We start from the raw sequence: 21,130 nt of genomic DNA, 5'->3' as shown, positions 1-21,130 counted from the left end.
AGAGAGAGTGGCATGGACATATATACACTACCAAACGTAAAATAGATAGCTAGTGGAAAGCAGTCGCACAGCTTAGGGAGATCAGCTCGGTGCTTTGTGACCACCTAGAGGGGTGGGATAGTGAGGGTGGGAGGGAGGGAGACACAAGAAGGAAGAGATATGGGAACATGTGTATATGTATAACTGATTCACTTTGTTATAAAGCAGAAACTAACACAACATTGTAAACCAATTATACTCCAATAAAGATGTAAAAAAAATTGTTTCTAAAGGCTGATAAAAGACATTATTTATGAAAGGCATTCTGCAACTCAAATAAGTTTTAATAAAATATAAACTTTTCTAAATGAAATAAAATACAAACGGGTTTGGTCAAATATTAAGTGTACCTGATTAAGGGTATTAGTTCAAAATGTTGAATACATTTCTGAAATTTCTCTCTTATGTATTCTTTCATAAAGTCTTAAGGTATAACAACAACAACAAAAAAACACAAACAAAAAAAAAAACCACATTTTATAGATCACTTTACAATTTCCCACCTAGGAAACTATAGAGGACTTCTTTGTTCACTTGGAGAAGGAGAATCATTGTTTCTTTTAGTTTCAATGGCTAATATTCATTTTTTCCTCCATGGTAGAAATAAATTTTTTACTTATTCCAAAAGATTTCATATTAGATTTTATTTAATGATTCTTAATACTGATATAGTTGGTCTATCATCCATGGTGAATGAAAAAAATAGCATGATAATGGTGAATTCTTTTTGAAGATATTTTAGTATTGCCTATTTGTTTTCCTGATAAAAAGCAAGCAGTGAAGCCATCCAAAGAGAGGAAACAAAGTGTAAGAAACCAATAACAAGTTTAAGGTAACTGGAGCAGGAGAAATGAGAATCCATTTCAAACAAGTTAGGAGGATGGGGATTCTGTGACATAAGTACCAATATATCAACAACTATACCTGAAAATTAAAAATCCTTCTAATACACACACACAGAATTTTATAGTAATATATGCCAAAATAAAAGAATTGCTAATGAGCATCTTTTTTGGATTTGGTTCCTCCATGTCTTATTCCTGCTCTAAAGAAAATAAAGTAAAATAAATAAATCATCTGTTTCACCTTGTCCGCCCTCCACCTCCTTCTGGGCCCCAGATACTGAGTTTCCATTTCTCCCAATTACTATATTCAGGATTGTGTGGGACATTCAAAATATGCAAATCTGAGTTTTCACGAATAGAGGAAAGGTGTGGATTTTACAAGCATGCTGGGGGATGGATGCGTGTTCAGTGTGAGAGAAGTGGATGAACGCACCATTGACAAAAGGCAATAGGAAGGAAATTAAATATAAGGCAGGTTGATAGAGAGGACAAATTACTACAAAAATAGATCTTCAAGAAAAATAGTACATTACGAACCCAGGTTATGATAAGTAAACAAAGATAACTCAAAGTTAGGTTGAGGAAGAGACAACTATATTCATGTCCAGAAAGGAATGTGCTGGAATTGTGGCATCTGTGCCCATGGTAGAGTGGCAGACTGAAGATGAGGTAGAGGAACATGCCATCCCATTTCTGCCCCTTCATCTTCATCTTTGCTAGTTTTATTTCCCTCAGCTACTGACTAAAAGACTAATAATAATCCCAGGAAACTCCAAGACTAACATTTTGGAATTCAGTTGTCCTTTTACTGACAAATTTGCTGATAAATTTATTGTAAGCCTAGAGTAAAAATTTTGCTCAAGCACATTTTATTTACTGGAGTTTATTTCAGTTACTATACCTAAGACCTTGTATGAGATATCCATCCTATACAAGGAAAAATAGAAGCCCAATATGCCCTATAAAACATATAAAATTATTAGTACTAGTAGATTTTCAAATCTTTCTGGGACAATCTGTTAACTTCTTAAGCAAAATGTTGCTTTGGGCCTATTTTTGAATCATTAAATAAAACTTCCTTTTATTAGTAGTTCTCATTTTCGTGGCAGTTTTATCTAAAAGAAAATGAAACAATTCCAATGAATATTTGAGCATCCAAACTGAGGATCTTAGAAAAACTTTCTCATGTTCTACAATTTTCCATTTAAAAAAGGTAGCTAGGAATCACTGTTTTGTCCATCTCCTATCTCTCCTCCTTCATAAGAATTTTTGGTTTTGTTTTATTTTCTATTTCTCTTTGAAAGTTCTTCATGAATGCAGTGACCTCTTAAACAGGGTTCCCACTCTCCAAGTGGTATTCAAGCCATCCAGTAGAATGCAGAAGAAAATATAAACATATCTTGTAATCTAGAAAATAAATTAAACCTTACTAATAATTATTATTGATCTCTCCCAAACACACTTTATCCTCCTAGCATTGGTCACATGTAACCTAAGGTAAAAGATGCAACTTGGAAGGAAAAAGGGAATTTCACAGTTTGCGGAGGGTTGACAGAGGCACCCTGATCTCCTTCCTTTGACAACACTATAGTTCAGTGTGCCAGCTTTTTGAAGAATAGCAATCATCTTAATAGTAGAATCTTTACTATACTATGTGTATTAGTATTAATGCCACAACAAATCACCACAAGCTTAGCTGCTCAAACAACATAAATTTATTAGCTTGCAGTTCTTTAGGTCAGAAGTCCTACATGAGTCTCACGGGGCTAAAGTCAAGATATCAGCAGGCTGAGTTCCTTTCTGGAGGTGCTAGAGGACAATATATTTCCTTGCTCATTTGGATTTGCTGGCAAATTTCAATTCCTCATTGTTGTATGACTGTGGTCTCCATTTTCTTGCTAATTGGCAGCTGAGAGTCATTCCCAGCTTCTAGAAGCCACCTCAATCCTTGTCTCGTGACGCTTTTCCTCTATCTTCAAAACCAGCAACAATAAGGCAAGTCCCTCCCATGTTTTGAAACTCTTATCCCTTCTCTCTCATTGCATCTCTCTGACCCATTCTTCTGTCTTTCTTTCCACTTTTAAAAACTCATATGATTAGATAGGTCCCACCTGTATATTCCAGGATAATTGCCCCATTTTAAGGCCTTTAATCTTAAAGTTATATGTCAAAAGTTTTGTCATATAAGATAACATATCAAGAATTCTGGAGATTATGGTCTGGGCATCTTTGAGGGACCATTATTCTGCCTACCACACCTTGAAATTATTTTGTGTCACAAAGAGGTTCACCTGCATCCTTGCACCATAATAAATAAACAAATAAACATTGAAAATAAAAATTTACTTAGCTGTTTACCTACAAAATAAAAGACTTGGCCCATTATTTTAAAATATTAAAATGTTCCATCTTCAAATTGCAAAAACAACTACTGATTGACATTAGGAGAGATTGAAATTTACTAGGTGAATTTCAATAAAAGCATTGGTATATTTGATAAATGAGGTTTAAGTGCTAGTAAATGATTTAGTAGTGCAACAACCAGGCACTTCTGCCATTTGCATTGACTAGGCACTGAGAGTGAACTTAAAATGAGTTGTCAATATGAAGTGAATCGTTAAAATTTATGTCCACATGAAATCTGCACACAAATGTTTAAAGCAGCTTTACTTACAATTGTCAAAACTCAGAAGCAACCAAGATGTCCTAAGTAGATGAATGGATAAATAAACTAAGGTACACCCAGAAAATGGAATACTATTCAGTGAACTTTTAATCCATGAAAAGACATGAAGGGAACGTAAATGCATATTACTAAGTGAAAGAAGCCAATCTGAAAAGACTATATTCTGTTTGATTCCAACTATACAGTATTCTGAAAAAGGCAAACTATGGAAACAGTAAAAAGATCAATGGTTGCCAGGGGTTAAGGGTAGGGAGAAGGATGAATAGGTGGAGTACATAGGATTTTTAGGGCAGTGGAAATACTCTGTATGATACCATAATAATGGATACATGTCACTTTATATTTGTCCAAACACACAGAATGTAAAACACCAAGAGTGAACCCTAATGTAAACTATGGGTTCTGTTGATTATGATGTGTGAGTGTAGGTTCATCAGTTGTAATAAATGTACCATTCTTGTGGGGGATGTTGATACTGGGGGAGACTATGTATGTGGGTGGGCAGGGGATATATGGGAAATATCTGTACCTTCCTATCCATTTGCTGTGAACCTAAAACTGCTCTAAAAAATAGTCTCAAAAAAACAAAAAAAAATGTTTAAAAATGAAGTGAACCAGATTTTAGAATCATCTTATGAAATATAAAATGAAGGTTTGAAAAATAATTGTACCCTATTAGATTTCTTTCACCAAAAAAAAGAGAAAAATCAAATGAGTGGAAAAAGGGAGTTTTAAAACAAAATCTATTTTAAAATAATGTTTATTTCAACTTCATCTCATCTCTTAAAAGGGATGTTTTTGTTTTTAAATGGATATTATTAATTTAGCAGTAATTCACATAACAAATATATTGTTATAAGTAAATATCCTTTATAAATAAATATGTGTATATTTATAGTTCATGCCCTAAATTTTTACTTATAGTTGTGAGCCACCAAACTGAAAATTATTATACTAATAAGTTCATACTAAATACATTTGGTTGCTAAACTGCAAGTTAAAACTACCTAAAAACAATCCTTATCAATCTATCATCACTTTTGCAAGAGTTTTATAACAGGTAAGTCAAATCCTGATTTGTCGTCACTTCAATTTGCCACTCAAAATGTCATAAAAGAGTAGTTACTAAGGAGCCCAGGATCTTTCCATTTTGGAAATATTCAACAAACATTTTTTTTAAATGCCACTTTTTCTAATAGGCAACTGAATTTTAAACACTGAACTTTAAAAGTCACTGGAACATTTGAGATCTCATTTATACTTCTTCAGACTGTAGGGAATTTTACTTGCTGGTTATCTGAACACATATTCCCTCATTTCGTGCTGTGAAAACATCCAAATAAAATTTTCTAAATGCTTTAGCAACAGCTAGAAAACCTCTGGTTTTCTTGGTTTCTCTATGCTTGTTGCATAATGGATTTTTTTGTGACTAGAAAAACTAGTCACAAGCAAAGATGTACATATTGTTAGCCAATGGGTAGTAAATTACTAATAATGCTCATAAATTTATTTTTCTTTGGTAGAATGGATTTTTTCCCCCTCAAGTCATGCTATTTATTTGTGTTTGTGTGTTCGTGTTGTGTATGTAGTCAACACATACAGCACGTTCCTTCAAAAAATAGAAGTTAAATCCATCCCACTTACCAAACTATTCCCTGAGCCCCAGAGCCAATAGGCTTTAGATTCTGGTAGCGCTTGAGAACTGTGAAGGTTGAGTCTCCCACTTCCACGCTGTAGAACTGGTTGTCAACTTTGCTTTTGCTCATGTTGTAATGTTTGGCAATATATGACACATCCACTTGTTTATCGAATCCCTGTGAAAAAGAACAACAAAAACTTGAGACAAGAGAAAAACCAGAATGACAATGAGATACAGAAAAGCCTGTTCTTTCAATGATTACTAATACTTTGTCATCTGTAATAGTTATATAGACCTGCATTTAACACAGAAAAAAATATATATATCAGTCCATGTAAGATAACCTGGAGTAAAATATCTTAGAAAAAATGCAAAGAAAAATTTGTTTTCAATATTAAAACTATTTATGATAAAATATTCTTAGATCTGCATCGTCTTTTCTGAAATGTTTCATTAAAACCATTTATTTATGCAGCAAACACCTACTGAACATATACTGGCCCCAGAGAATATGTTAGGTACTTCAGAGGTGATCCCTGATCATCTGTTATAACAGCCATATGAGGAAGAATGAAAGAATGTATCTACATCCTTTTCTCAGAAAGAACTGAGATATAAAATAATGCATAGTTTTAATTAGGCAAATTTGAATTAAATAGTGTTGATTTCATTTGCTCTCAATAATACCAAAAACGCTACTGCATTAAACATTGAAAAATTTTAGTTACTAACACTGTTCTAAACTGCCACATGACAGCTTTTTTATTTATTGCCAGCTTAGATTTTAAGTATCTCAATTGCTATATCTTTTGTTTATCAATAAGAGAAGTTCTATTAATTATATTTAGCAATTGAAGAAATTGTTATTTTGAATCATGATTTATGAATATATATAATGTAAATATCCATTATCCATGATTATTATTTACCCATAAATGATCTTACATTGCTTTTTATGACATTAAATAGTTTGGATTCTGTAGTGAGAAGGAACCTTACAGAATACTATCTAGCCTTTTCCTTGTGGCACACACTGGCAGATGTTTACCCAATAGTCATTCGTCTCTTTCTTGCTGATTTTGTTCAGGTTTTGAGCACTCACATGCTCTGTGGGTTCCTTCCCAGTTCCAGCACTTGAAAATTGAATACTCTAAACCAGTGGTTTTCTTTAGAGGTGACACTAACCCTTAGCAGGCATTTGGGAGATCTGTGGGCATGTTTTGGTGTGCCACAATAATAGAAGATGTGGCTTATTGACCAATGCTGGCTGTCCTGCAATGAGTGGGACATTCCCACACAATGAATAATTACATACTTACATCTTTTGAGTATGTCAAAGCTTTAATTAGTAAAAAACAAAACAAAACTGGCTTTAATGTTCTGAGCCCAGAATCTAAACTAAAGATCTTTGTACAGTTTTAATATATACTGACCTCTGAAAATCTAATTCTCACATAATCTGAAAGAAGATTTAAACCTCCTTAGGCTCTGGACCTGTAGTTGGTAATAAAGCCATTTCCTTAGACATTTTTGGCATTTCATTTCTAATTAAAAAATTGAAATAGGAGTACAAACTAATTTGCCCTTTATGCTCTTGGATGAGAGACAGGCAGCATTAGTAATGAGGAGAATACAATGGGGACTTTGTGGACAAGGGTGGCAAAACCTACGAATCTAGTACAAGAACCTTAAGACCCCAGATGGGCTTGAGAGCAGAACAGTCGTGACAGGCACCAGCCTATGACTGGGAGACATATGCTAGCAACAATCCAGTACAAATGCACACAGACCTCAAAGAACAGAGTGGACTATAAATTAGTAATCTAGGTTGTTTGGATGGAGACTGAAAATTCAGGTAATTCACAAATAAAATCATGAGAGGTCTGAAATCCAGGAGGCAGTCTATGAAGTACAGAATAGGAAATTAAACAACACTATTAAGAATCAGGGCATTGTGAGCCCATTCATGGAGACTAAACAGGGTTTAGAATTTAGACAATGGGTGTGGACAATAGCAGAAAAAAGAACATTATAACGATCCTTTATTTCAACTACAGTATCAGGAACTGTTCTCTACACCATAGTCCATTTCTACGCTAGACTTTTTAATGTATCAGTAAACTAACCCTACTAAAGTCATTTTTTTTCCCTTGGTAAGGAAAGGTAAAAAAGCTACTGGAGCTAGACTAACAAATGAATTTCATCTGTCAAGGTTAATTTGGTACAAAGTGCCCGACTTGCCATTTGTCATGTTCTGACCCTTCACATCCTGTACTACTCTAGCTCCTGACCACCCACAAAATTCTTAGCACACACTAGTCTCATCAAACCGAAGTAATCTATTTCCCTTTCCCCACATATTCTCTTCACCTCTGAAACGTCGCTATTCCAACTGCATTGCATGTATGTAGTAATCATATGTAATGACCTTTATGTTCTAGACTTCTGGCACTGGAGATACAAAAAAAAGATAAGTTCCCCATCTAGATGGAGGCAGTAAAATAAGCAAGTAGTTAAAATATGGAAAATATATTTTATAGCAGAATAAAGAAAAGATGTTAGGAACAAACAGGGAGTAGCAACTAATTGCCTGCATTCATTCATTATCATTAATTCATCCAACTACTATGTATAAAACAACCATGAATGCCAAGTCATGGTATAAAATTGGTAATGTTGGAAAGAGACTTGATTTGTGTTTTCTCTGGCTAACTATATGCCCAGTCCTCCCCTCTAACTGGTTCTCAGATGTGAGTGTACATTTGGACTACCTGGGGAGCTTGATAAAATACAAATCACTGACATAAAACCTTGGAGATTTGGATTCAGGTCTTCAGCATAGGTCCTGAGGATTTGGAGATTACTAGGCAGTCCAGGTGATTCTGATTTGAGGATCTGAGGATCTGACTTTGAGAAAGGCAGCATTAGAAAATCATTCTCACAGTGTGCTCCCTGAAGCATCAGTATCAGCATCACCTGTAGACTTGTTAGAAATGAGGCTGCTCACTCCCACCCCACACCTATTAAATCAGGAACTCCGGAGCCCAACATTCTGTTTTAATAAGGCTTCTAAGTATTCTGATGCATATTGAGAATCACACACTGGAGTGGAAGGACTGCCTGAAGTCTGTGAAACAGATCACACAGCTCTGCCTGAGATATTTGGAAACTAAAACACTTATTATGAAGCAGAAATAATATTTCTGCTTCTGCATCAGGGAACATACACTTGGTGTCTTTACGTATTGCCAAATTCCATTGTTCACGGCAAACACAAACTGGAAACCAGAGTCCTAGTTAGGACAAGGATTACCCTACATCTCAGATTCAAGTATTTGAAAGACACCCGCTGCTCCAGACTCAAGAACTAACGAAGTCGTGGTACTCAGGACAAGTCACCAGCTGGCCAAGTGCTATAATGGAGTATATCATTTCATCACAGCAATTGTTCACACGCCTGAGAAGTACCCTGTAATTTTTCCCAGTGCATACCTTGGAGCAGGACTTTTTATGTAATGGGGAAGTTATATACAGACTTGGTGGTAGTTTGGTAAAATGGTTAAAACAATCATAGAGCTTAGACTAAGACCAAAATTTTAGCTACAAAAGTATTCCCAGTCAAAAAGAAACAAAAGCTATTCAAATGAAATACCTAGTGCCCTGACACATTTTTTAAAATAAGAGCTGCTCAGTGATTTTTTTATCCATTTGAAAGCATATAATTTCTCACAATAAGATTAAAAATCATCATTGTAAAATATGTGAATTCACATACACACACACACACACACACACACACACACACACAATTTCCTTCCTCAATTTCCATGCAGTCTTATCATGACTATAAAGTTCAAATATAAACTTTTCTCTAAAATTAAGCCTATGGGGCTTCCCTGGTGGTGCAGTGGTTGAGAGTCCGTCTGCCGATGCAGGGGACATGGGTGGGTTCATGTCCCGGTCCGGGAAGATCCCACATGCCGCGGAGCGGCTGGGCCCATGAGCCATGGCCGCTGAGTCTGCGCGTCCAGAGCCTGTGCTCCGCAACGGGAGAGGCCACAACAGTGAGAGGCCGGTGTATCGCAAAAAAAATTTTTTTAATAAATAAATTTAATAAATAAATAAAAATAAGCCTATGAAAATATGCCATTAAGCACACTACGGAAAAATATTATCAATGCCAAAGAGATTTTTCACCCGTTATATGTTTTAGTATATTCCTATTCAGATCACAGAACTGATGATATGAGATATGAGATATGAGAATCAGAAGAATCAGAAATTCGTACTGGGAAGGCATGACTGGCCAATAGTTTAAGTCAGGGATTCTGAAGTTTTAATATGGATCAGAACTACCTGAGGAGCTTGTAAAACATAGATTGTTGAGTCCCACTGAAAAGTTTCTGATTCAGTGGGACTAAGATAAGGCCAAGAGTTTGTATTTCTAACAAGTTCCACACTTCGAGAACCACTATTTTAGAGAACAGTAAGAGATGTCATCATTCAAAAAAGGCTAGTTGGAGTGGCAAAAACTGGAGGAAATGCAGGTCAAACCAAGTAAACAAAGGATGTGGAAGTTAAAAATAATGCCATGATGACTTTCCTTGGTATCAGCACCTCTATAAGCAGGTCCAGCTGTCATTTTCCCTGGGATGTGTTTTCCTATCTCACAATTACAATAGAGTGTCCAGTCAATTTTCTCTCAATTATCTCATGAAAATAAACATTCTATCATCTATTTATATTAAATTTATACTAAAACATTTGGGAAGAATGTATGAAACTCACAGGTATTCATAAATGCTTGTCAAAATGAAAAGTGTTTTTCCAGAGAAAAAATTAAGATGTTGATTAAATTAATTATAAATCAGAAGTGTTATATTAAAAATGAAAAACATCACAGTGGTGACTTTTGGAGATCAATACGGCTCAAAATAACTACAGGTTTAGAATAGTCTATTCTACCATTGATTCAAATTAATTTTAAAAGTAACTTATTCCCCCACTGAATATTAATCTTATATTTAAATGACTCAATGATTTATTTTATATTGACATAATAAAATTTTCTTTGAAAAAATTCAAAGCAAACTCATTTCCTCCCTGCCCCCTATCTGCCAAAAAAATTTTAAGCTAAATTCAAAGAAGACTTTATTGCTGCTGGCAGTCTGATAGGCAGAGAGGAAATTTGAATATAATCTGTTCTGTGAAAAGACAGCATATTACACAGACCTATAAGAAAGGGCTTGTGTCATGATTCCTATCATCAGTTCAGGTGCTAGCCCATAGCTATGGAGTTTGAAAAGAAAAATGTCCCACATTACTGATCTTATCCTGCCGGTGTCCAAAGCTTTGATTGCATTTTTCTCAGACTTAATAACCTGTATTTCACTCCCTCCCCATTTTCACTTGTGCATGACTGGCCTGTGTTACTGCTAGTCAGTTCCTGAACAGGAAACATTAAGGTTTATGAATTTTTAGATGTTAAGCTTCCTTAGTTTCTCTTGAATAAAACTTTCAGTTTCAGCTGAAAAGAGCACCAAGCCTGGATTAGTTCTGCACTTAACACCTGTGACACCAAGTCATTTTATTCCTTCATTCATTTATTATTTATATTCTGTGTGGTTTCAGAAAGGATTTGTGCAGCTCACCATAAAAGATATAGAAACAATAAAACTATTAAATCCAGTTTTAAGAATAAATGTTAAATAAAGCAGGCTAAGAGATGACTGTTTTACCAGAAGACTTAAGTTTTGAACATCTACTGTCTTGAGCACAAAAGTTAGTGTCATGCTTCCAGCAAGCCAAAGGAAAAACATGACAACAAGACCACAGTGAGTGGCAAGTTTTGATTCATTAATTTCATAAAGTATACCATACAGTAGTTCATAGGAAAGGTAAAATTTCTCTAGCACTCAACCCCAGGAAAAAATATTCAGTAGTTCTTTACATAATAACCCTGGAATCAAACAACAGGCAGTAGATACAGTATTTTTTCATCAAAGACATAGAAATATGCTTCATATGATATCACTGCTCAATAAGACAAGGGGAGAAAGAAAGGTGAACCAACATTAGTCACTTACCTAGTAAAGGTGAACTTTGTATTCTGTTAAATACTATATTTAACACTAACAGCAGATGAGGAAAGTGGCATACAGAGCTGTTAACTGGCTCAAAGTCTTGGAACTATTGATTCGTGCTATCACTTAATATGAATTAAAGTTTGTCCAACTCCAAAACATGTGTTCTTCTTTTACTAAACCATTCACTAGTTCAGCTAAAATAACTTAGAACAGTGATGTGGTTTCTTATGATAAGGTGAGCTGTAGGAATAGAGCTTGAGAGAGATGAGTGAATAACACATCCTTCTCTTTCATTTATCAATTGTCTCAGCCTGGAGTTTGAACATAACACTAAACAATTCAGGGCTGAAGGAGACAATCTTGTGTTGTTGATGGAAAGCTGGATTTTCAGAGTTGCCTAGAATTTGTTAAATGTTTATAGAGCACCTACTATATGCCAGGCACTACTGAAGATGCTATGGATGTAACATTGATCTAGCTCAACAGGATAGCTAAGATGAATTTGCTACAAATGCATCTCCAGAAAATGAACTGGTCAATCTGTTGGATATTATTTTGTCGTTTGGATACTGAAAAGTATCTGCCAAAAGTGGTGATTCTCCTTTTGACACAAATGATATTGAGCTCTTCAGTCTTACAGTTATGGCCAGCATGTTGAGTTGCTCTTGCCCCTCCAACATTGTTATATAAAGTCAGCAGAAACAATGCCTGCTACTCTGTTTGTTATGGCAGAAAGGCATGCATTCAATCCATTTAAAATCCAAATCAGATTATCTACATATTAGTTTTAAAGAGGGATATCTGAGATAATCCTTAACGACATTAAGGATTAGATTTTGTTTTGTCCTGAGTATATTTTCCCCATTCAATTCCTTGAAGTGTTACTCTTCAAGGAGGATTACAGTGTGGAATCTACATCATTTTTATGTTGGTTGGCCCAGAGATGGTTACTCTTTGGAATCAATGGCTTATTATAAATCAGTAATGCAGTAAAAACTCTAAGACTTACATTATGTTTAATCACAATTTTCAATTATGTGAAAAAGCACATAAGAGTAATCAATAGTAGAGCAGGGAGGCATGGCTTCTGCCTGCCTGTTCTTTTTATATAAAGGAAGACAGCTAGTACTGTTTGAATACCTACTAAGCACCAAGCTAGTATTAGGACCAGATGCTGTGCTGGGTGTCTAATAAATCATTTCATGTAAGACTTAGTATTCTCATTTTGCACTTGAGAAATCCTAGAGTGAGGATTTCAGCAAAGGGTAAAAATTCAGCTTTTATCTAAGAATCCTTACTGTGAGGCCTTGGGCAAGCTTTTTACAATCTTAGCCCTACTGTCCTTATTTATGGAATGAGGGCAGTACATGCATATCTTGGAGAAATTGCGAGTTTTGTTCCAGATCACCACAATAAAGTGAGTCACACGAATTTTTTGGTTTCCCAGTGCAAATAAAAATTAGGCTTACACTATACTGTAGTCTGTTAAGTATTAAAAAATACATACCTTAACTTTAAAATATTTTATTGCTGAAAAATGCTAACCATAATGAGCCTTCAGCGAGTCATAATCTTTTAGCTGGTGGAAGCTCTTGCCTCAATGTTGATGCTGCTGACTGAGAGGGTGGTGGTTGCTGAAGGTTGGTGAGGCTGTGGAAACTTCTCAAAATAAGATAACAGTAAAGTCTGCCACATCGATTGACTTCCTTTTACGAATGATTTTTCTGTAGCATGCAAAACAGTTTGATGGCATTTTACCCACAGTAAAACTTCTTTCAAAGTTGGAGTCAGTCCTCTCAAATCTTGCTGCTGCTTTATCAACTAAGTTTATGTTCTATTCTAAATCCTTTGTTGCCATTTCAACAATCTTCACAGCATAATCACCAGGAGTAGTTTCCTTCTCAAGAAACTACTTTCTTTGTTCATCCGTAAGAAGCAGCTCCTCGTCTGAGAGTGCAGCAATTCAATCACATCTTCAAGCTCCACTTCTAATTCTAGTTCTCTTGTTATTTCCACCATATCTGCAGTTACTTCCTCAACTGAAGTCTTGAACCCTTCAAAGTTATCCATGAGGGTTAAAATCAGCTTCTTCCAAACTCCTGTTAAATTGATATTTTGACCTCTTCCCTTGAATCACAAATTTTCTTAATGACATCTAGAATGGTGAATCCTTTCCAGAAGGTTTTCAATCTACTTTGCCCAGATCCATCAGAGGAATCGCTGTCTATGGCAGCTATGTCCTTACAAAATGTCTTAAATAATAAGCCTTGAAACTGGATATTATTTCTTGATCCATGGACTACAGAATGGATGTTGTATTAGCAGGCACGAAAACAACATTAATTTCATCTCCATCAGAGCTCTTGGGTGACCAGGTGCATTGTCAATGAGCAGTAATATTTTAAAAGGAATCTTTTTTCTGAACAGTAGGTCTCAACAGTGAGATTAAATTATTCAGTAAACCATACTGTAAACAGATGTGCTGTCATCTAGGCCTTGTTCCATTTTAGAGCACAAGTAGTGTAGATTTAGCATCATTCTTAAGGGCCTTAGAACTTTTGCAGTGGCAAATGAGCATTGGCTTCAACTTAAAGTTACCAGGTATATTAACCCCTAACAAAAGAGTCAGCCTGTCCTTTGAAGATTTGAAGTCAGGCATTGACTTCTCCTCTATAGCTATGAAAGTCCTAAATGGCATCCTCTTCTAATAGACGGCTGTTTCGTCTATGTTGACAATCTGTTGTTCAGTATCACCACCTTCATTAATTATCTTAGCTAGATCTTCTGGATAACTTGCTGCCGCTTCTACATCAGCACTTGCTGCTTCATCTTGCACTTTAATGTTAAGAAGATAGCTTCTTTTCGTAAACCTCATGAACCAACCTCTGCTAGCTTCAAACTTTTCTCCTGTAGCTTCCTCATTTCTCTCAGCCTTCATAGAATTGAAGGGAGTTAGGGCCTTTCTCTAGATTGGGTTTTGGCTTAAGGGAATGTTGTAACTGGTTTGGTCTTCTATCTAGACCACTAAAACTTTCTCCATATCAGCAATAAGGATGTTTCATTTTCTTATCATTTGTGTGTTCACTGGAGTAGTGATTTTAATTTCCTTCAAGAACTTTTCCTTTGTATTCAAAACTTGGCTATTTGGCACAAGAGGCTTAGCTTTTGGCCTATATCAGCTTTCAATGCCTTCCTCACTAAACTTAATCATTTCTAGCTTTCAATTCAAAGTGAGAGACATACAACACTTCCTTTCACTTGAATACTTAGAAGGCATTGTAAGATTATTAATTGGCCTAATTTCAATATTTTTGTGTCTCAGGGAATAGGGAGGCACAAGGAGAGGGAGAGAGACAGGGGAACAGCCTGTCGGTGGAGCAGTCAGAACACACAACATTTATCAATTAAGGTCCTCATTTTAAATGGGCCCAGTTCATTGTGCCCCCAAAAATAATTACAATAGTAATATCAAATATCACCAATCACAGAATATAATAACAAATATAATAATAATTTAGAAGTTTGAAATACTGTGGGAATTACCAAAATGTGACACAGAGACACAAAGTGAGCAAATGCTGTTAGAAAAATGGCACTAATACAGTTGCTCAATGCAGGGTGGCCACAAAACTTCAATTTGTAAAAAAAATAGTACCTGTGAAGTACTATAAAGTGAAGCACAATGCAACAAGGTATGCCTGTAATCTACTTCTTTTGATTAGTGGGAGAGTTAAATGTGATAATCTATGTAAAGCTCTTAGCATGGTATAAGCTTACAGGAAACTCTCAACAAAGTTGTTTGTTGTTGGGCTTCCCTGGTGGCACAGTGGTTAAGAATCTGCCTAGCAGTGCAGGGGACGTGGGTTCAAGCCCTGATCCGGGAAGATCCCACATGCCGTGGAGCAACTAAGCCCATGTGCCACAACTACTGAGCCTGTACTCTACAGCCCATGAGCCACAACTACTGAAGCCCGTGTGCCTAGATCCCGTGATCCCCAACAAGAGAAGCCACAGCAATGAGAAGCCCACGCACCACAACAAAGAGTAGCCCCCGTTCACCTCAACTAGAGAAAGCCCATGCACAACAATGAAGACCCAATGCAGCCAAAAATAAATAAATAAAATTAATTTATTTTTTAAAAAGTTGTTTGTTATTATTATTACTATTACTACTACTACAGTTGTCATTATTATTGAGAAGTTAGATAACATTTAAAGACATAGCTAATTAGTAGTTTTAGAATGTTTTTAGCCGAAAGTTGGCCTGGGCCATAGTGCCATCCCAAGACACTATGATACTGCTATAAAATCAATGTATAACCAACAGGGTTCAGAATGGTCAGGTAATAAAATACTTTTCTGTGTTTTCATTTGTGGTAAAGACAGTTGCTCTGTGGGTACCCACATGCTCTACTACATTTCCCAGCTCCCTTGCAGTTCTGTTGGGGCCAAGTTGCTGTATCTGGCCTGTGGACTACATGAAGAAGTGGCAGGTATCATCTAAATGCAGAGGCATTTAAGAAGTGTGCCTCTACAATCCACCTCTTTCCACACTGTGATGTCTTAACTGGACATCACAAGATGGCAGTTCCTGAGTCACAAGATGACAGAAGATAAAATTCCTAAGTCACCAGATAGAGGAGAGTCCTTACCAACCTGTTCTAGACTTTGTATAACAGGAAATAAACTTTTGTTCTAATAAGCTACTGAGATTTGAGGTCTATCCACTATTGCAGTATGTTTTTCATTCAATAAATTTTTTTTTTGGCCTTACAATGTGCCAAGTAATGTTCTAAGCACTGAGAACATAAAGCTCCTGTCCTCATGGAGCTTAATATTAAATTGTCCCTTACAGGATCAAAGTTAGAATGCCGGCTTCATTATCACAATGATCTAACTACTAAGCTAATCACCTTGAATTCTATGTACACTTCTGATCTGCATATCTGCAATTTGTCTTTAATAAAGAAAAAAGAAGCATAAAATAGGCAATAATAAGAGGTATTATATAATCAAGATGGGACAAAATTTCAAGGTTAATAAATAACGGTTAATTAAAAAAAAATACTTTCTCAGGGTAGGAGGAAAAGTTGTTTCATCATAAGGAGAATAAAAATTCATTTAAGAATCAAAATGTTTAAAGTGAGTTATCTGGATTTCACTGACTTATCTCTAAAACACGCTTTTGTTTTTTTGGAAGGGAAAATTGAAATGCTACATTTACGAATATGGAACATTGGACTTTCAAGATGGTGGCGGAGTAAGACGTGGATATCACCTTCCTCCCTACGAATACATCAAAAATACATCTACATGTGGAACAACTCCTACAGAACACCTACTGAATGCTGGCAGAAGATCTCAGACTTCCCAAAAGGCAAGAAAATCTCCATGTACCTGGGTAGGGCAAAAGAAAAAAACAGAGACAAAAGAATAGAGATGGGACCCATACCTCTGGGTGGGAGCTGTGAAGGAGGAAAAGTTTCCATGCATTAGGAAGCCCCTTCACTGGCGGAGATGGTGGGTGTGTGGGGGGGAAGTTTCGGAGCCATGGAGGAGAGTGCAGCAACAGGGGTGCAGAGGGCAAAGCAGAGAGATTCCCACACAGAAGATCGGTGGCGACCAGCACTCACCAGCCTGAGATGCTTGTCTGCTCACCCACTGGGGCAGGTTGGGGCTGGGAGCTGAGGCTCAGGCTTTGGAGGTCAGACCCCAGGGAGAGGACTGGGGTTGTCTGTATGAAGACAGAGTGAAGGAAGTTAGTGCTCCTCAGCTAGCTGGGAAAGAGTCCAGGAAAATGTCTGGACCTGCTGGAGAGGCAAGAGACCTTTGTTTTGGCATGTGTGAGGAGAGGAGATTCCTTCCCAGTGTGCCCACAGAAAGCAGAGCACTGCCTAAGCAAGCTCCAGAGACAGGCGTGAGCCACAGCTATCAGTTCAGACCCCAGAGACTGGCATGAACTGCTAACTCTGTGGCTGCTGCCACCAAGAGTCCTGTGTGCCAGAGCAGGTCACTAACACCCCACCCCGGAGCGTATGCAGCGCACCACTGCCAGGGTCACAAGATCCAGGGACAACTTCCCTGGGAGAACACACGGTGCACCTCAAGCTGTTGCAACGTCATGCCAGCCTCTGCTGCCACAGGCTCACCCCACATTCTGATTATGACTACTATACTCCTCCCTAACCCCAGCCTGAATGAGCAAGAGAGCCCTAATCAGCTGCTGCTTTAACACCCTCCTGTCTGGGCAGGGAACAGACACCTGAGGGAGACCTACTTGCAGAGGTGGGGCCAAAACCAAAGCTGAACCCCAGGAGCTGTGTGAACAAAGAAGAGAAAGGGATGTTTCTCCCAGCAGCCTCAGGAGCAGCAGATTAAATACTCACAGTCAACTTGATAGACCTTGAATCTGAAGAATACCTGAATAGACAATGAATGTTTGCAAAATTGAGGCAGTGGGCTTTGGGAGCAACTGCAGACTTGGGGTTTGCCTTCTGCATCTAATTTGTTTCTGGTTTTATTTTTATCTTAGTATAGTATTTAGTGTTTATCATTGATGGATTTGCTTATTGGTTTCATTGCTCTCTTCCTTTTTTTAAATATATATATTTTTTCCTTTTTTTCTTAGTGTGTATGTATATGCTTCTTTGTGTGATTTTGTCTGTACAGGTTTGCTTTACCATTTATACTAGGGTTCTGTTGGTTTTGTTTTTGTTTTTATTTTTTTGTTATGCTCTCTTGCTTTTCTTCTGAGCCGTGTGGCTGGCAGGATCTTGGTGCTCCAGCTGGGGGTCAGGCCTGAGTCTTTGAGGTGGGAAGGCCAAGCCCAGGACATTGGACCACAAGTAACTTCCCGGCCCCACATAATATCAATCGGCAAGAGCTCTCCGAGAGATCTTCTTCTCAACACTAAGACCCAGCTCCATCCAATGGCCAGCAAGCTCCAGTGCTCAACGCCTCATGTCAAACAACTAGTAAGACAGGAACACAACCCCACCTATTAGCAGAGAGGCTGCCTAAACTCATAATAAGTTCACAGACACTGCAAAACACACCAGACGCAGCCCTGCCCACTAGAAGGACAAGATACACCCCACCCATCAGAACACAGGCACCAGTCCCCTCCACCAGGAAGCCTACATAACCCACTGAACCAACATCATCCACTGGAGTCAGACACCAAAAACAATGGGAAGTATGAACCTGCAGCCTGTGAAATGGAGCCCCCAAACACAGTAAGTTAAACAGAATGAGAAAACAGAGAAATATGCAGCAGATGAGGAGCAAGGTAAAAACCCACCAGACCTAACAAATGAAGAGGAAATAGGCAGTCTACATGAAAAAGAATTCAGAGTAATGATAGCAAAGATGATCCAGAATCTTGGAAATAGAATGGAGAAAATACAAGAAACATTTAACAAGAATCTAGAAGAACTAAAGAGCAAACAAACAATGATGAACAACACAATAAATGAAATTAAAAATACTCTAGAAGGGATCAATAGCAGAATAACTTGGCAGAAAAATGGATAAGTGACTGGGAAGATAAAATAGTGGAAATAACTGTCACAGAGCAGAATAAAGTAAAAATAATGAAAAGAATTGAGGACAGTCTCAGAGACCTCTGGGGCAACATTAAACACACCAACATTTGAAGTATAGGGGTCCCAGAAGAAGAAGAGAAAAAGAAAGGGTCTGACAAAATATTTGAAGAAATTATAGTTGAAAACTTCCCTAACATAGAAAAAAAATAGTCAATCAATTGCAGGAAGCTCAGAGAGTCCCATAAAGGATAAATTCAAGGAGAAACATGCCAAGAAACATATTAATCAAACTATCAAAACTTAAATACAAAGAAAAAATATTAAAAGCAGCAAGGGAAGAGCAACAAATACTATACAAGGGAATCCCCATAAGGTTAACAGCTGATCTTTCTGCAGAAACACTACAAGCCAGAAGGGAGTGGCAGGACATATTTAAAGTGATGAAAGAGAAAAACCTACAACCAAGATTACTCTAACCAGAAAGGATCTCATTTAGATTTGACAGAGAAATTAAAACCTTTACAAACAAAAAAAACTTAAGAGAATTCAGCACCACCAAACCACCGTTACAACAAATCCTAAAGGTATTGCTCTAGGCAGGAAACACAAGTGAAGAAAAAGAACTACAATAACAAACCCAAAAGAATTAAGAAAATGGAAACAGGAACATACATATTGATAATTACCTTAAATGTAAAGGGATTAAATGCTCCCACCAAAAGACACAGACTGGCTGAATGGATACAAAAATAAGACCCATATATATGCAGTCTACAAGAAACCCACTTCATACCTAGGGACACACACAGACTGAAAGTGAGGGGATGGAAAAAGATATTCCATGCAAATGGAAATCAAAAGTAAGCTGGAGTAGCAATTCTCAAATCAGATAAAATACACTTTAAAATAAAGACTATTATAAGAGACAAAGAAGGACACTACATAATGATCAAGGGATCAATCCAAGAAGAATATATAACAACTGTAAATATTTATGCACCCAACATAGGAGCACCTCAATACACAAGGCAAATGCTAACAGCCATAAAAGGGGAAATCGACAGTAACACAATCACAGTAAAGGACTTTAACACCCCACTATCACTAAAGACAGATCATCCAAACTGAAAATAAATAAGGAAACACAAGCTTTAAAAGACACATTAAAACAGATAGACTTAATTGATATTTATAGGACATTCCATTCAAAAGCAACAGAATACACTTTCTTCTCAAGTGCTCATGGAACATTCTCCAGGATAGATCATGTCTTGGGTCATAAATAAAAACTTGCAAAATTTAAGAAAATTGAAATTGTATCAAATATCTTTTCTGACCACAAAGCTATGAGACTAGACATCAATTACAGGAAAAAATCTGAAAAAAACACAAAAACATGGAGGCTAAACAATACGCTACTAAATAATCAAAAGATCACTGAAGAAGTCAAAGAGGAAATCAAAAAATGCCTAGAAACAAATGACAATGAAAACACGACAAGCCAAAACCTATGGGATGCAGGAAAAGCAGCTCTAAGAGGGAAGTTTACAGCAATACAATCTTACCTCAAGAAAAAAGAAAAATTTCAAGTAAACAACCTAACTTTACACCTAAAACAATTAGAGAAAGAAGAAAAAAAAAACACACACAAAGCTAGCAGAAGGAAAGAAATCATAAAAATCAGATCAGAAATAAATGAAAAAGAAATGAAGGAAATAGTAGCAAAGATCAATAAAACTAAAAGGCGGTTCATTGAGAAGATAAACAAAATTGATAAACCATTAGCCAGACTCATCAAGAAAAAAAGGGAGAAATGTCAAATCAATAGATTAGACATGAAAAAGGAGAAGAAACAACTGACACTGCAGAAATACAAAGGATCATGAGAGATTACTAGAAGCAACTATATGCCAATAAAATGGACAACCTAAAAGAAATGGACAAATTCTTAGAAAAGCACAACCTTCTGAGACAGAAACCAGGAAGAAATAGAAAATATAAACAGGCCAATAACAAGCACTGAAATTGAAACTGTGATTAAAAACCTTCCAACAGGACTTCCCTGGTGGCGCAGTGGTTGAGAGTCCGCCTGCCGATGCAGGGGACACGGGTTCGTGCCCCGGTCTGGGAAGATCCCACGTGCCGCGGAGCGGCTGGGCCCGTGAGCCACGGCCGCTGAGCCTGCGCGTCCAGAGCCTGTGCTCCGCAACGGGAGAGGCCACAACAGTGAGAGGCCCGCGTACTGCAAAAAAAAAAAAAAAAAAAAAAAAAAACCTTCCAACAAAAGAAAG

The 21,130-nt window shown here is 37.0% G+C and overlaps 1 protein-coding gene across 4 annotated transcripts in view; it reads right to left on the bottom strand.

Annotated features, from left to right (window-relative positions):
- Positions 1 to 21,130, bottom strand: part of MAPK10 (mitogen-activated protein kinase 10) — a 355,433-nt gene that overhangs the window by 143,803 nt on the left and 190,500 nt on the right. For 3 of the 4 annotated variants that reach the window (XM_065877702.1, XM_065877699.1, XM_065877700.1), the window contains one exon: positions 5,215 to 5,384. In XM_065877702.1, the coding sequence (XP_065733774.1) occupies positions 5,215 to 5,336 (122 nt within the window). In that variant the 5' untranslated portion in view covers positions 5,337 to 5,384. Of the gene's footprint in view, positions 1 to 5,214; positions 5,385 to 21,130 lie in introns of those variants that run through there. The other variant, XM_065877703.1, reaches the window with a different exon arrangement.

This window comes from Phocoena phocoena, chromosome 5, assembly GCF_963924675.1.
Source record: "Phocoena phocoena chromosome 5, mPhoPho1.1, whole genome shotgun sequence".
In the NCBI taxonomy this organism is placed as follows: domain Eukaryota; kingdom Metazoa; phylum Chordata; class Mammalia; order Artiodactyla; family Phocoenidae; genus Phocoena; species Phocoena phocoena.
This window is presented reverse-complemented; position numbering and strand designations above follow the sequence as displayed.